Source organism: Hakea prostrata, chromosome 5, assembly GCF_041222555.1.
Source record: "Hakea prostrata isolate BN-2017 chromosome 5, UWA_Hpros_2, whole genome shotgun sequence".
Taxonomy (NCBI): domain Eukaryota; kingdom Viridiplantae; phylum Streptophyta; class Magnoliopsida; order Proteales; family Proteaceae; genus Hakea; species Hakea prostrata.
Genome location: NC_142604.1, coordinates 10,972,665 through 10,989,836, shown reverse-complemented (window position 1 = coordinate 10,989,836; position 17,172 = coordinate 10,972,665). Strand labels below are relative to the sequence as shown.

Here is a 17,172-nt window from a genome sequence, read left to right as displayed (position 1 = left end):
CCCTGTCCGCTCCTTGGTTCATTTCGATCCTTGTGTTCTCATGCAGTTATGTTTGTACTTCTTTTAGTTATATGCACTTCGAATGAAGTGCTGTTTAAAAAAAAAAAAAAAAAAAAAAAAGGGTTTACTTCCTTTAAAAAAGAGCACTTTAGCTTTCTCATATTTTACTTTAGTTCTTATATTCTGGAAAAATAAAACACATAATAATAATTTGTCAGAAGTGGGATTTGAACCCACGCCCTCTTTCGAAGACCAGAACTTGAGTCTGGCGCCTTAGACCACTCGGCCATCCTGACTGTTTGTATAATTATTTTAATTTTTTGGATATATTATGAAACTCTCTTGTCAAAAACATTACCCATCTTCTAATCAAAGAAGCCGTAAATTTTACCATGATGTTAGACCAAAAAATATATATATTACTATGATGTATGTAAATTCTAAGAGATATAAGTCCCCCAACTTGCTTGTTGAATAGTATTATTCTTTTTAAGAGGTGTAAGTCCCCAAACTCAGGATTACCCACTTATATGGTGAATATTACATGTTGTACACATTTGTGCACTTTAAATATTATGAAAATTCAATGTTAGTTTTTTACATCTTTAACTATTAAGTTTCAAATTTCGAAATGTGTTAAGATCTAAATGCCCCTCACTCATGTAAATGATCAAAATGCCCCTCTCACTCCACTGCCGGCGACCACCACCCCACCTCTCCCAAACCGTCGTTCATTTTCATCATCATTATCATTAAAATCAATATCAACAACCACAACCACAACCACAACCCAAAGCAGTTCAAACAAAAGAATTCTCATAGTGCTAAATTAACCATCGCCAACAACAACTTCTCGCAACCGCCGTTTAGGTTCTAGATGGTTTTCTTGGTCTTTGACGCTGAGAGAAACATCTGAGGGCCATAACTTATCACAACTTCCATTCGATGTTCTAAACAAAATTGCAGCTTCCTTCAACCTTCCAAACCTCCGATCAGCCACCCTTGTGTGCCATTCATGGAGGGATGCGCTCTGCCCCTTGAGGGGAGCCATGTTATTTCTTCGTTGGGGTAAGCGTTTCAAGCACGGCCAAGTTGGACTCCTCAGTGAGCTTAGTTCCTCATAATAAGGATTTAATTCTCTTCATAGCTGGGAAATGGAAATGGTGGATAAGGCATTTGTGAGGGTTAAGGGACGTGAGGGGGAGATCGGGTGGTGGAGTGAGAGGGGCATTTCAGTCATTCACATGGGGTGAGAGGCATTTAACTCTTGACACATTTCAAAATTTGAAAACTAAACAATCTAAGTGTCAAAAACTAACGTAAAATTTTTTATGATATTTCAAGTCCACTCGTATGGCTGTGTGGTCTTAAGGGTGTCAATACGGTATCAGTAACTTCATACGGTATCGTACCATACTGCATTTCAAATAGTCCAACCAAAAACATACCATACCATATAAATTCGGTACGGTATGAAAACGGTATTTTAAAAACGGTTCGGTACGGTATACAGCATATACCAATGGTATACCATCTGAAACCGAAACCGTACCATACCGATATGGTTAAACGATTTCGGTACCGTATTGACACCCTTAGTGTGGATAACATCTAATAACCAAAAATTTTATAAAAAAAAATCTTATTCTAATCTGGTCCCATGGATGGCCCAACGTGCCTATACCAACCGTACTAACGACCCACATATCCACATTATTCACCTTGTCTACAAACAATGTATCCATCATTTCAGGAAAGTTGAGGCCCACTTCTCGGGTGTCGGGTATGGTCCAAGGTAACGGGCAAAGGCTTTACTGCTTTATCACTTTTTTAAGTAAAATAAAAGAAGAGGGAAGAAAGAACCTAACGGTCAGAGATGACGGTGCCGACTTTTATTCTCTGGAGATGAGGCAGCACGCCGCCAGATGCGCAATGTTGGAGACTTGGAGTGACGCGAAAGATAACGGCGTTAATCGAGGTTAGTTGTAAGTTTGTAACGCCGCGTGGTATTGTCGAGGATTGCAGAAAAATGGTCGGGTTCTGACGGATTTTTGCATCGACATGACGACTTCCTCAATCGAAACTGACACGTGGGTTAGCCTGATAACGAGGCACCGTCAACCGTCCATCTCAACGAGGCCCAAGAAGCCCACAGATTCTATTGCCCACCATTCCTTAAAGCCCATATGATATCTTAAACAAAAAGCACTGGACACGTGTCCTCTTCCTTCTGAAATCAGATCTCGCGACATGTGGACAGAGAGGATGACAACCGTTGGATGAAAAGGTTAAAACAGAATCAGTCCGTATAGAAATAGCTAAAATGAAATCAATCCGTTTTCATGAAATGATTCCTCCTTATCTTACAGTTGTCATCCTCTCCGTCCACACATCATGGACCAGATCGCTTTATACATATCAGACCTAACTAAAACCATCAAAAAAAAAAAAATTTAACTCTGTGATCATAGCAGACTTGGAAATTTTGATTTCGGAGTTCTCAAACACCTACAAGACCGGTGAGGGGCAATGATTGGATGGAGGAATCATTAGAGAACCTGATACTCCTGTTTGAAATTTCAAGATGCTTAGTATTAACTTTTTTTTACCTTCACTTTTCATAAATAAATATAAAAAAATATTAAAGATATCCCTTTTTCAAGTAGACCAAGAGTCTAAAATCCATGCACAAAAAATGTTAATCAAAGATCGTACAAACTAGGTTTATTAAGAAAAAACATCTTCTACTATGCTAAATAACTAGCTGAGAAAGCAAAGAAATTACAAGACTATTTAAGACTTGTTAAATTTAAAATTAATTTTTAAATTTAGACCAATTATTTGGTATAAATTAGTAAAAAACTGTGCACAATAGATGATTTTTTTCATTTATTAATCACGATCCCTATTGGCCCATTCATTAACTTAAATAGCAACCCAACTATTAATTAGTGATGGAATTCCTTGGTGGCAAAACTTTTCTTTATTAAAAGCACAAACCCATCACTTCCTTTTCAAGAATCATGATTCAACTTCTTATTTACTCTTGAATCATGCCCCCACCATATTACCCAATTCAGATTTTTTCCAGAGTCTCTTGGCCCTACTTGTTTGAGTGACTTTTGTACATCAGATTACTCTCTTTTTGGTAGGACATCAAATTGGACTCTATTGTGAGGAAATCATGTCATTTCAGCAAAATAGCCCTTTGTGAATGATGAGATGTATCAAGAAATAATAATAATAGAGATTTAATTGTTATGGATTAGATCAAGATCCAAAGCTGAGTGTTGTTCATAACAGTTAAAACCTAGCAGAAGCACATTCAATTTAAGGGAAGAAGCCCAATCTCATTATAAAAAGTGAGAGATCCGATAAGGGACCATATCCCATATATTTTATTCTGTGTTCCCTCATTATTTCTAAACAAGGACATAGGCTTCTTCAGTTATTCTCTTTAGCATAGCAAGTTAGCAACTACATTATACTGTAAACATGGATCTGCTCTCCTCATGCTCTTCGTCTTTGATCTTCAGCTTTGTTTTGTTACTCATCTGTCGAGGTATGAGAAGACCCAGTTCAGGGTTTCCCATTTTAAGATCTGGGTTGCTCTCACATTTTCATTCCGTTATAAGCTGTTTTTCTGATCTTACTGGTTTCTCTGTCAACAGGTGCTTCAGGGGCTACATTTACATTTGTAAACAAATGTGACTACACAGTCTGGCCTGGAATCCTTGCCAATGCAGGTAGCCCAAGCTTAGATAGCACAGGATTTGAGCTCCCAAAGAGCAGCTACCGTGCCTTCCAAGCTCCAACAGGATGGTCAGGGCGGTTCTGGGGCAGAACAGGCTGCAACTTCGATGCAGCAGGGCAAGGCAAATGCTCAACAGGCGACTGTGGATCAGGCCAGGTAGAATGCAATGGCGCAGGTGCTGCTCCTCCTGCAACGCTTGCAGAGTTCACATTAGGTTCTGGTAGTCAGGATTTCTACGATGTGAGTTTAGTAGATGGGTATAATCTGCCCATGATGGTGGATGTCAGTGGTGGCATGGGTGCCTGTGAATCGGCTGGATGCGCTGCAGATTTGAACCAGCAATGCCCAATGGAGTTGAAGGTGAGCAGCGGAGATGCTTGTAATAGTGCCTGTGAGGCATTTGGGAGTCCTGAGTATTGTTGCAGCGGCGCCTTCAATACCCCCACATCTTGCCAGCCGTCGGTATATTCAGAGATGTTCAAATCTGCCTGTCCTAGATCTTACAGTTATGCTTATGATGATCCCACCAGTACATTTACCTGTTCTGGAGCAGATTATACCATCACTTTCTGTCCTTCTTCTGGTTCTAGGTAAGAAAACAAATCCGCCATGGAAAAGCTTCTTAAGTCCCTTTATACAAATGAAATTTCTCTGATTAGTTATTTATTCTGATTACAGTCTGAAGGACACGAGAGGTTCAACTTCTACTTCTACTCCAACTCCAGCTGCAACTTCAACTCCAACTCCAACTCCAACTTCTACTTCTACTTCTACTCCAACTGCAACTTCAACTACAACTCCAACTTCAACTTCAACTCCAACTCCAGAAACGACAGGAACCACAACAGATGGTTCAGGGTCAGGAATAGTGTCACAGACAGGAATAGATTCAGGGTCAGGGACAACTGCTATGCAGACAGATGAATCGATTTTGGCAGCGTTGGCCACCGGAGACTCAACCAGGACAACCCTTTCTTCCTCTGTTCTTCAATCTACTCTCACTATTGTTTCAACCATCGCTCTCATCTTCTTCCCCTTCCTTCAGTTATAGTTCTATTCTGTCTTCTCCTATCTTGACAAAAAGACAATGGTGGAAAAAGAGGACTTGACCTCTGACGCTTTTAGGGTTTTATCTTGTTTGGGAAGGCAGGTTCACCATTCAGGTCGCCTACAAAGCCAATTTGATGCTCCCTGAAGGTTACAGAACTAATGGAGGTTTTGGCTTTCAGTTTTCACCTTGTTTGGGAAGTCCAATTGTATCAGATTATAAACCACCCATTCCATTTTTAGGTTGTTCATATTTTATATTAATTTTTTTCTAGTCTAAGGTCATATTTAGTATTAATCTCTTATTTCTTTCCGAAAGCATCTTTGGCTGCATGAGAACTCTTGTGTATTTTGTGGATTCTGTGCCATTTTCTTGTTAAAAGAATAGTTATTGGAGGAGGATAATTGATATCTATGCTATTAGGCAATTAAGTGTGATACCCCTAGTTGAAGCCTCATGCCTGACCCAGTATTATGAATATAATAATGAGAGATTCTACTACATTGTACAATTATCAAGGTCAGGCTGTTAGGAGGGTTGAGCTTAAGACTCATAAAAGAGGGGCTAGGGTTACCTTTTGACTTATAATTGATGCTTTCGTTTCTGTTTCATGCGAGAATGAGCTTTCTGTTACAAGTTTTATGTTATAAACCTTCTGAGTCAGCATTCAAAAGAGCGATACGTTGAGTCCTGTTGAAACTATTTTCCAGAAAGCGATACCTTGAAGAAAAAAAAAGGGGGAATCCTGTTGAACTGTTTTACTTTTTTTTTCCAATATATGATAGCTTTCGTCTCTGTTGCATACAAGAATTAGATTTTTTGGTCAATGTTTAAAATTTCATCTCATCTAAGTGTCTCATTAAGGTGAGATACTGAAATCTCATCCAAATCTCAAAGCATGAAACAATGATGTACCATATTGGATTGAGTGTTTCAGTAAATTTTATATGATTTTTGGGTCTGATTTTTTGTGTACAACTTAATCTAGGGTTTAGAAGAAAAACACACCTAGAACTGGTTAGGGTTGGGAAGAGGAGAAGAATATGGCGTACCATGTAATAGCCAAGCTCCAGCACTGAGAATACTCCCCATTATTTCAGCTAATGTTATTTCCTGGTACATGTGGAAACATGGAGAGTGAATCGTCTGAAAGGATAATAATATTGGAAAACTCATTTTTTGGGCTTCCCTTCTATTGAGCATAGAAGCAAGTATAAGAGCATGGATCCAAAGACCAGAAGCCACGCTCCTGAACATTTTGACCTTTCCTTTAGACGAAGAGGCCTGGGTTGAATTAAGTTTCCCCTGGCAAGCAAATGTTCAAATGTGGAGAGACATTTCTGACTTCACAAATAGACCAACAAAATAGAGCAAGTCAACTGAACCATTTCTAAACTGCTTGGTGCACAAATCAGACATTGGTCTGACTTGAACTCAAGTCAATGGTGATAAGAAACTCAAACCGAATGAAGAACTCAAGTCAATAGGTAAAAGATAAGATATGTGAAATTGGTCCTTATCATCAATAACAGAAGTACATATCCCAGAGTCTAGTGGTAAAGAAAAGCTCCAATTTTAGGGGATTGACTCCGCCTACATTCTCTGAAAATTTTCTACTACATTGCAAAATTCTTGAGACATGCTAGCATCAACTTTTAAGGCTATCTAAATTCTTTCTCCACAAAACGGTCGTCTCCAAGAGAAACTAGGCTGTAAGAAAAATCTGAACAAGAAGGCCACCACCCCTTGATGAATTTACTACAACTCATCCTTGGCTGAAGATTCAGATTCTGTTTCGTGCTCGGTTTCTCCAGAATGACCACCCTTGGAAGTCACTTCCTCAGGCTCAGCCTCAGGCTCAGCCTCAGCCTCCTCTACGTCATCTTCCTCTTCCACTGCAGCATCTTGATTGATGTTCAAACTAGACTTCACTGAGCTGTAGATACTGGACGCAAAATCCTTAGGATCACTGAGGACGAAGCCACTCTCCATAAGGGCTGTTTGGTATACAAGACGTGCAGTCTGCTTTACATTGGCATCCTGTCAAGTGACCATTTCAAGTTTTTAGATTGTAACATACAAGATGCACATAAATTGGGGTGTGTGAGGTTGTGTGAACACTAGTAAGATACAAGGTTGGTAGCATAAAAGCGTATAAAGAGAGTGCAAAAAGCAAGAAGACAAGAGAGGGTTAGCAAATACACAAAAATGTGGTTAGTTCACCTAGAAGTTAATAATACCCTGGTAGCTTTAGCTGACCTGAGAAAATGGGATGACATAACATTTTTTAACATTATTCCTGGGACCAAAAATCAGGGAATTCCTGGGACCATTCAGGGGATATACAATGGCTCTGGTCTCATCAGAGATTACTCAACTTTCTGTCTCAACACAAGACCTAAGACAAGAAAGTCTCAAAACCATTTCTAGTTTTTAACAAAGGTGTACAAAGGTACCAAACCCATTAAACTACATGCAATAAAAGGGCAAATGTTTGCATTAGCGAAGAAAATAAAAACAAAAGTCTGCATAAGTGAGGTGCAAACATAGAAGTTCCAAGATATACCTCAGGATCCGTGACAACCCTCTCCCGAAGCACTTTGATGATTGGGTGCCTGGGGTTAATTTCAAGAACCCTCTTGCCACGCATATATGCTTGCTTGTTAGCATCAGATAGAGTCTGCGATTGCATAATTTTTTCCATGTTCGCACTCCACCCAAACTTGGATGTCACCACCACACATGGAGTGTTCTCGAGGCGGTTGCTTATCTTCACATCATCAACATTTTCACTAGCAAGAGCCCCCTTCCACCATTTTGTCAGCTCTTTGAATGACTCCTTCAGCTCCTTATCTTTTGAGTCCTTCCCAAGCTTCAGTCCTTCCTTGGACACATTCTGGAATTTCAAGTCTTCGTAGTCCATCAAGTATTGCATTAGGTATTCATCTACAGGATCAGTGAAGAAAATAACCTGGAATAATACAAAATCCATTATAACTCATCAGATAAGAGCAGCAGCATTGACACTCCTCGGCCATCAATAAAAATAATAACGGGTATCTGTTTGAGCAGGTGTCAAATAAACAAGAAAACTTGGTTAATACCTCATAGTTTTTCTTTGAGAGTCTCTCAAGGAATGGTGATTTCTCCAATTGTTCCTTACTGGTTCCTGTTATATAAAAGATATCCTTCTGTCCAGACTTCATTCTTGAGATGTATTGGTCTAGAGATGTCAGTTTGCCACCAGACTTTGTACTGCAAAAATGAATGCAGAGACAATCAGTTATCACTTCAGATGAATATGATCCAAAGATACCTCAACCGAAAGATGAAAAGTGCAGTAGGTATGAATTACAAAGCCCACCAGGACTCACCTTTCAAATCTGAGTAGCTTTGCAAGACGGTTTCTATTGGTGGCATCCTCAATGATACCAAGCTTTATGGACTTTCCAAACTCATTCCAGAACCTGGCATATTGACCTTTCTTCTCATCATTGTCATCTGCCTTTTCAACTTCTGGTCGTCCAACAAATAATATCAATAGAGAAACAAGAGAGAATCAGCTTATACAGCACTAATTTGAACTAATAAAATGTATCATCAACAAAACATAGAAATAGTTCATGTTAATCTCTCCCCACATAAGCCACCCAGACCGAAAGAAAAACAAGGGGTCTTTGGGACAATAGGCATCCGCTTAGAGGATACAACCATGCAATAGATCTTACTAGGATAAGGCTCCATACCTTTCTTGTCATTATCAATAGCCTCATCAGGATCCTCATCAGCAATCTTACGGATCATATCTAGAGCTTTGCGAATAAGTTTCTTCTTGATAGTCTTGAGACTGCTGTGCTGTTGAAGCATTTCTCGTGATACATTGAGTGGCAAGGTATCAGAATCAACAAGACCCTGCTCATGATGTAAGCAAGCATGAGAGTGAGATTGATTCCAGGGCCCAATAAATTGAAAAGCTAATCTTGGAAACCAACCATATTTTAAACTTTCTTTTGGACCAATACATACCAACCCCCCCCCCCCCCAACAAAACAAAATCCAAAAAAAAAAACTCACATTCAAAAAGCTCAGGTACTTGGGAAGAAGTTCATCAAATTCATCTGAGATGAAGACACGTCTAACAAACAACTTCAAGTTGGCTTTGTTGGAGTTATAGTAGCTTTCATACAGATCATGAGGAGCCTTTGGAGGAACAAACAGCATAGCCTTGAACTCCACATCACCTTCAGCAGTAAAGTGGCTCCATGCCAAGGGTTTCTCATCACCAAAGTCCTGTTGACATATGAAATTGTCAATTTAAAACACAGTTCTTTATACGGTAAGCTCAAAAATTTTAATATTTTTCATTCCATAAGTAATCACACAAATTGTGTAATGATTACCTTCGCAAGAGAGTGGTAGAATTTTGTGTACTCTTCATCTGCAACCTCCTTTGGATTTCGTAGCCAAATAGCCTTCATATCATTCAAAAGCTCCCACTCATAAATTGTTTCCTTCACTGTCTTAGTCTTTGGCTTTTTCTCAGAATCTTCCTCTTCTGCATCTTCCTCTGAAGTGCTGGTTTCAGCTGGCAATCAACAATCACAATGTATGGGCATTGAGGCAACCAAAATTACAAAATAAGAAAGCAGAAGAAAGAAGAGGGGGAGGTTTACAAGAACATGGACTTTAATCTATCATTAGTCTGTATTGGATAGATTATGAACATTTGAGTACCTAAAAGCGAGAGGGAATTTTATCATCTAATTTCTCAAAATTACATTTACCTGTTTCCTCTTCATCATTAGACTCATCTTCATCTGCAGGAGCCTCCACATCAACTTCTTTGCTGGCCCACATCTTTATAGGGAAGTTAATAAATTGAGAGTATTTCTTCACCAATTCCTGCATTCAGAGAACAATCTAAAACCTCAGACCAGAAATGGATAGGACGATATATCTAATCATCATTCTGGATCATCTAATGTTTATATTTGCAGATTGCAGCATGAAACGACAATGCAGATCATGTAGCTGGGATTAATTCTAACTAGAATTACTTCATCTCTTGAATGTCAAGGTAGGATAAATTTTCAATTAAAATTGAGAGGCTATTATGTAGTTCTTCCAGTTTTAAATACTGATCAGACATAAGGAGGCTACAGATATTCACATGTGCAGACCACAATTGACACTGAAGATAGTGACTTTCTGCAATTAACAATTGAATGCAAAAGGCATATTTGGGGAAATGTTTTCCAACTCGACTTACCCATTCAACCTTATCACAGAAAGCTTATTTCATATGCAACCGTAAATGTTTAGGACTGTTTGACCAATTCATCTGAAAAACGTCATAGTAAGAATAATAAATGGAGGGACCGTTATGGAACCAGAGGTCTTCGCCAACCCAACATTTTAACTATGGCTAGAAGCATCCACATTCTCTTATCTTTGGCTGGAAGGCTCTCTTTTTTCCCTCCTCCCTTTTTTGGGTGAATAAATGGAAGGTTACTATTGGTTGGACGATATAATGCATATTAGTTTTGATTTTTTCCATCAGTTGGATGATGTAAAAGTTAGGTTGTAGCCTTCTACAGTCCTTTCCCATGAATAATTTGTTAAATTAATGATCAGAAAACGGCCCAACAATTGCCAAACAAACTCTTTATTGTAACTTAATTATGGTAATCCAAGAAAGAAAGCTATAAAATTAAGGGCAAGAACACTCACTTTTAATTTGTCTTCTTCCAAATACTCCTGGGCTTCCTCTCTAAGATGCAATCTGATCTCAGTTCCACGTCCTAGTGGCTCATTATCTACATCTTCAGAGATTGCGAATGCCCCATCAGCCTTTGACTCCCAAATATACCTGAAAATTCAGAAAGGACGATTTGATATTTATCCACAGAAGATGATTCTTTTCTTTAATCCACTTTTTTCTTCTTTCTCTTTTTTGGAAGGGGGGACTAGAGAGGGGGTGACCGTTGAGAAATTAATGCCTTGAAAGCCTTACTGTTTGTCATCGTTGTGTTTACTAATGACTTCAACATAGTCTGCAACAAGATAAACTGAGTAAAACCCAACTCCAAACTGTCCAATGAGATTGAGATCACCGCTTGTTTGCATTTTCTCAACAAAAGCTGCAAACAAAAGAAACAATATACTCAGTAAATACTCATTCAAAAAGAAAAATGTGGAACAAAAGGCCAAGTTTTATTTCAGACAGTCTTCCTACGTCCTAATATCTTGAACAATGAAATTAACAGGATACCTGAAGTTCCAGACTTTGCTATGGTTCCCAGGTTCTTGATCAGATCCTCTTTTGTCATACCGATACCTCTGTCACGAATAGAAAGCACTTTCTTTTCCTTGTCTAATTTAATCTGCATTTTGTTATATGTAAACAGTTTCAGCAGACTTCCTAACAAGAAGGAGGCTAAAATTCAGCTTCAAGATTTTTATCATTTCAACACAGCCAATGACTGACCTCGATCTCAAGCTTTGTGTTATCACCTTCACCCAAAATTTCCTTGTCTGTGAGGGAAAGGAACCTGATCTTATCCAATGCCTGAAAAAGAATAGACAAATTGATATAAAAGAAGCTCCATTCAGAAGTGCGGAATAAAAAACTACTTTTAACATTTATTTTTGGATGAATGGACAAACATTTTAGTTGTTCAAGTTAGCATGGTAAAGGATTAGTAAAATCTTCTTACATCAGAAGCATTGGAGATCAGCTCCCTCAAGAAAATGTCTTTATTGCTATAAAGAGAGTTAATGATTATATCCATGAGCCGAGAAACCTCAGCTTGGAACTCGAACTTCTCCGCATTACTACGGAGTGATTTCTTTGAGATCGACTCTGCCTCCCTGAGTCCAAAGAAAATTCTCAAGTTAAAAAAGGTGAACAGGAGAATGGAATCCAAATCCAAAATTTAAAACGAGCAGTAAAACTCAAAGCAGATCCATTCAGGAAAAATCTCAAAATAAAACAGAAAGCAACCTTTTAACAACATCCGAATCAGTTGATAATCCATTAGGAACGGCACCAAGCTTGTCTTCAACCTTCGGGGGGTCTACGAGCTCTTCGGATTGACTCTCTTCTGCATTGGCATGTATCTTACGACCTAAAGAATCCGATATATCACATGTCAGGATCAGACACCTAATAATCCTTTAATCTTCATATCACTAAACACAGATAATTCAATCCGCGAGATGAGGCATTTCAGAAACTAAATAACATCTATTCTAACACTAATACCATGAACTAGATCAATTCCGAAAAGGATAAAACAAATGCTGGTCCAATACCGCATAAAAGTTATAGATCAAGATAAATTAATAATTGTCCACCAATTTGTAGCGCCAGAGCATGCAAGTGAAAGCACTGATACATATCCAGATCTACGAACTACTAAGTGAAAAAAAAAACTACAAAGTTTGAATCATAGAAAACCAGATCTAGGCGCATTCGAACGACAGAGAAGGCTCGAATCCAAGATAGAACAGAAAAATTACCTTGATCCGGCAGGAGGGAGAGAAGAAGTAACAGAAGCAGAGCAGAAGGGATAGTCCACTTCTTCATCGTCTTCACGACTCAAAAATCTCAGCAGGTTCAACACTCAAACTCAGTAGTGAATCTGTATTTTCGCACAAATCTGTTGCTCTAAAGCTTAGAATAAAACAAAAATGCGAGAACCAGAGCTCTAGTAGCGTCATTTGGGGTTGTGATGGTTATATAGCGAGCCCAATAGGCGGGTCACCCGGAGACTTGGTTGGAAAGCTTGACTTCCATTAAAACGTATAAGACGACCTATAAATTGCCAAGTGGAAGATCGGACGGTACGCATGTAGTTAAATGACACATGGCGAATTTCTACTGGTTCACGCTATCACGATTGACGTGGAAGAGGGGAGCAGGGTTCTGGATAGTTCGGATAGTTCCAATCCACCTTGGCTTTGCGATCGTGGTCTACACGCCGTAGACCCAAAAACTACTCCAACTGATCCAACGGACAGTTTTTCCATTTTTCTATTTTTGTTTATTTATTAGGTCGCTATCTGGTTCTACTTCTATTGGAAGAAGAAAAAAAAAACGGTGTCTGGTAAATCCGGATGGATTTCTTTTTTTTTTTTTTTTCTCCTTTTAATTTTTATAAAGCATACTCCATTTCTTTTGTCTTTTTTGGTAGAATGTCCTATTTCTTTTGGGTTTTTTTGGTAGAATGCCCTATTTCTTTTGGCTTTTTTTTTGGTAGAATGCCCTATTTCTTTTGTCTTAGCCTCTTATTAGGGTCCTTTTGGTATGGTTGTACCATTTTTTACTCGATTTTAAACTGGTGGTTTAATCGTATTCATAACTCTCAATCGAGGACTTAAGACGAACAGCAAGCTAGACCTTATGTGAGGGTGTCAATTCGGCATGGTACGTTACAGTATCAAATTTCAAATCTCATACAAAAATCCTACCGTGCATAATTTTTTCAGTACAGTATGAAAACGGTTCAGTACGGTATCAGTATGAAATTGATAAGATAAAAACGATACGGTTCGGTATGTAGTATGGTATAATTTCGTTATAAAAAAACTCATTCTTCTAATCTTTTAATTTGTAATGTTTCCAAATAAGCTTAATATATTGACTATAGTATATTAATGTTATTATTTTTCAATTCCCTTTTTCTTTTGCCCTCGAGTTCTTTCCTAAAACCTTTCTTTTTCATTCTAGAACCAATAACTATAAAATCTAGTAAGAAAGGAAAGTGGTGGCTGGAGACATTTTTCTTTTTGTTGGTACGAAATAAAATTTTGTAGTTGAAATATGATTTTCAATTCATGGGTTACATTGGATTTGTATTTTTCAAGAATAATGTCAAGATGGACTGAGCCTTAAATTGGGCCCAACCCAACCTAGAATCTAAAGCTGTCAAATTCGGTACGGTAATTCGCTATACGGTATGGTTTCGGTATGGTAATTCGGTACAATATTTGGTACATAACGGCGATATGCAACCTAAAATCGAAATTGTACCGTGCCGAATTCTAAAAAATAGTTTTCAGTACATATTGTACCGACTTTGAAAACGATGCAGTACAGTGCGATTTAAAACGATTTTCGGTAAATACTGTACCAAATTTGAAAACGATGCAATACACTGTGGTTTAACTAGCACGATTCGGTACAGTAAAATGTTATCGGTACACAACTAACACCCTTAACCTTCTTTCCTCAGAATAGTAATAAATTAGAGAACAAGAAGTCGGGATTACTCTAGCCTAATGAAAGGGACTTGGGTCTTTGCCAAAGAATCCTCACAGAAGATGCTCGAGAATACCCATGGCTACAAATGGAAAGGACTTGAAATATTGACATACAAACCAACATGAATGACGCACACTTTTTTTTTTTTTGGTAAAAGGAAATTTCATTTCAAAGAGCAAGACAAGGATGGGCTTCCACTAGGATGGAAGCCTGTAGTAGAAATTGGCCACTCTGTCTTTCTTGCTAAAATGAGAGCCTTCCAACTAGAGAAACTTAATATGAGTCCTAGACTTATGCCAATCGGGCTTTGATGAGTTAAACAAAGAGAAAAAGCCACCATAGGAGATCCAACGGACATCTATCAATAGGTAATTCTATGTAAACCATATATACCAACCTCAATCAAAGGTGGTTGAAATCTACATGTTGCAACTTGTATATATATGCTTGTTATCTTCTTCTTTGGCTCAAAATTCCTCAGTCGTAAGCCTCTAGCCGCTATCTATTGGAGATGATGTTGCATTCATGACTAACTTCATTGTTAGCTAGAGACGACCACCCAACCAACAAGGTCGAACTACTTTCATTTTTTGATCTTATGTATTGGTGTTGGGTTGGTTCCTAAGGTTCAACCTTAGTTCATCTGGGAAATCAGATTTGGATGTAACAGTTTTCAATTTTTGACAAGTTTTATTTATTTATTTATTTTGTGTGTTGGTATTTATCATGGATTTTTTTTTTAAAAAAAAGACCAAAACAAAAACTCAGAATCCACAATAGACTAAAAAGGTCCGCGTTAACATATGGTAAGTACCAAGGTTTGGCATGTCGGCCCGTGTCGCTAGGGTCCGACCCCGGACCCTGGCGACACGGCGACATGTCGCCAAAAGTCGCCCGACTTTTGGTTAATTCAACCCCATCATCACCATCTTTGTCTTCTATATAAATTCAGAAGCTCACAACTCTCAATTCCTCACAATTCAATCTCTACCACTTCAAGAAAGAACCCATAAACCATGGAAACCAGAGTGTTCACCTTCTTCCTGACTCTCCTTCTATGCTTCCTCCCAAGTCCCAACACCTTCTTCTTCTTCTCGATCTCTAGCCACAATTGTTCGCTACAACAAAGACGACTACACAACACTCATGAAGATCAAAGAAGCATTTAACAACCCATACCACCTGGCTTCATGGGTCGCTAGCACCGATTGCTCCGACTGGTACAATGTGGAATGTGATTCCAACACCAATCGCATCATCCAACTTAACATCTTCCAAGCAAACATCTCTAGCCAAATTCCAGATGCTGTCGGTGACCTTCCGTATCTCAAGATTCTCAACACCCTCGTTTTCCGACACATTACAAACCTCACCGGAAACATTCCTTCCACCATCACAAATCTCAAGTACCTCACAATGGTAAGGCTCAGTTACACCAATCTCTTCAGCAAAATCCCTTCCTTCTTAAACAAACTCACCAATCTCGGCGATATCCGAGAAACCATGGTAAGTACACCCTTTAGACTAAGGCTCTTTTTGGTATCAATTATCATTCTCAATTATGAGCTTTTTCATTATTTTAAATTGTTTGGCATCTATTATCAGTTTTATTTTTATTTAAAATAATAGAAAAACCTCTAAAATTCATAATGGACTAAGGCTCTTTTTTGTATCAATTCTCATTCTCAAAAAGAGCCTAAGATATTATAAAACACATTAACATTTGCCATAGCCAGCTAATTTGGTTTCTCATTGTGCTTTAAACAGCAGATGAAGAAGTGCTTTCAACCATAGGAATCTTTTTATTTGTTTATTTTATTTACTTTTTGTTTTTGGAACGAGGTTCATCCGGGCCAGCTTCCGCGCTCCACGACTACATCCTCAAGGCGCTTTTTATATAATTAATATAGGTGGAGATTCGCTATTGGTCCCGAAGAAATTCAAACTCTGACCTCTTATGTGGAATCGTTGGTCTTTGCCAACTGAGCCACCCCTTGAGGTTAGTAAATGATGATATTCATCCCTCGTGAGTTGTTTGTTTCTTTTTTTTTTTGGTAAACAACACTTCATTCATTCAGGGAACTAAAAAAAGTACGGACACACAAAGAAAAGAAAAATACAGACACAACTGCATGAATACACGCGGAAAGTGACCAAACTGTCGTACATGCAATAGACAGGGTCATCCAGGCTAACGGTTGGGTCAAGCCCAAAATGGGATACGCCCAAAGAACCCTTAGAACATAAGCTGTAGCAACTACAGCACCAAATAAACATCAGCACCCACAGAGGGAGACAAAATACACGCCGCAAGGGCGGAGCGAAAACACGCCACAAGGGCGGAGCTAAAACACACCACAAGGGCGGAGCTAAAACACGCCACAAGGGCGAGAACAAAACTCGTATGGTTGTTGCGGTGGTAGCATCAAATGTGTGGAGGAGGGTTGGACCGGCCATCCGGCTCTGCCTTAGCGGCGTACCTATCAAGCTCGCCGCAGAAGAACTTGTACTCCTGATCTGGAGGTAATTTGCGGTATGCACCAAGAATCGCTGCAACCAAAGAGTATATTTGTTATTTTAAAACTGAAAAAAGGAAATAGAAGTGCTGCAATCAGGGACGGCCGGAAAAACAAACAAATCGAAGCAAAAAGCTACAGATCTGAGAATCCGAGCAAAAGAAAGGAGGGAGATGAGCAGAGGAGAAAGGGAGATAAAGAGAGGAGAGTAGAAAAGTAAAACAAACAACCCCCCCCGGCCGTCCCCCCCGCGGGGGGCTGGCCCCCCTGTGTTCCTCCGCAGATCAAAGGGAGAGGCGAAAATGGAGAGGAGATGGGAAACAGAAGAGTAAGGGAAACGGGAGCGGCGAGTTGGAGCCGGTAGAGGAGAAACAGGAGAGAAGGAGAGCAGGGAAGGCGGAATGGAGCAGGGAAGGCGGAGAGCAAAGGGAGACGCCGAGCAGAGAAGGCGGAAAGGAGCAGGGGAGGCAGAGACGAGATGGACGGAGACGGGAAAGACAGAGGCAGGAGAAAGGAGACTGAGAAAAGAGAGGAGATGGAGACTGAGATCGGATGGGAGGGAGAGGAGCAGGGGAGGCGGAGAGACTAC

At 39.2% G+C, this 17,172-nt stretch overlaps 2 protein-coding genes and 1 non-coding gene across 3 annotated transcripts; 1 reads left to right on the top strand and 2 right to left on the bottom strand.

Annotated features, from left to right (window-relative positions):
* Positions 1-212: 212 nt before the first annotated feature.
* Positions 213-296, bottom strand: TRNAL-CAA (transfer RNA leucine (anticodon CAA)). The gene has a single exon. It is a non-coding gene; the product is annotated as a tRNA-Leu (tRNA).
* Positions 297-3,212: 2,916 nt separating this feature from the next.
* On the top strand, positions 3,213-5,520 carry LOC149015070 (thaumatin-like protein 1). Its single transcript, XM_089157004.1, has 3 exons — positions 3,213-3,562; positions 3,672-4,344; positions 4,433-5,520. The coding sequence occupies exons 1-3, from the start codon at positions 3,496-3,498 to the stop codon at positions 4,803-4,805; spliced, it is 1,113 nt and encodes a 370-aa protein (XP_089013130.1). The 5' UTR covers positions 3,213-3,495; the 3' UTR covers positions 4,806-5,520.
* A 768-nt stretch (positions 5,521-6,288) lies between these two features.
* Positions 6,289-12,524, bottom strand: LOC149015069 (endoplasmin homolog). Its single transcript, XM_089157002.1, has 15 exons — positions 12,324-12,524; positions 11,806-11,929; positions 11,519-11,672; positions 11,290-11,370; positions 11,074-11,185; positions 10,816-10,942; positions 10,533-10,671; positions 9,587-9,704; positions 9,203-9,387; positions 8,877-9,092; positions 8,549-8,714; positions 8,177-8,318; positions 7,907-8,057; positions 7,369-7,773; positions 6,289-6,842 (listed from the first exon to the last, which is right to left on the bottom strand). Exons 1-15 carry the CDS (start codon positions 12,388-12,390, stop codon positions 6,561-6,563), a joined length of 2,469 nt encoding a protein of 822 aa, XP_089013128.1. The 5' UTR covers positions 12,391-12,524; the 3' UTR covers positions 6,289-6,560.
* Positions 12,525-17,172: the final 4,648 nt, after the last annotated feature.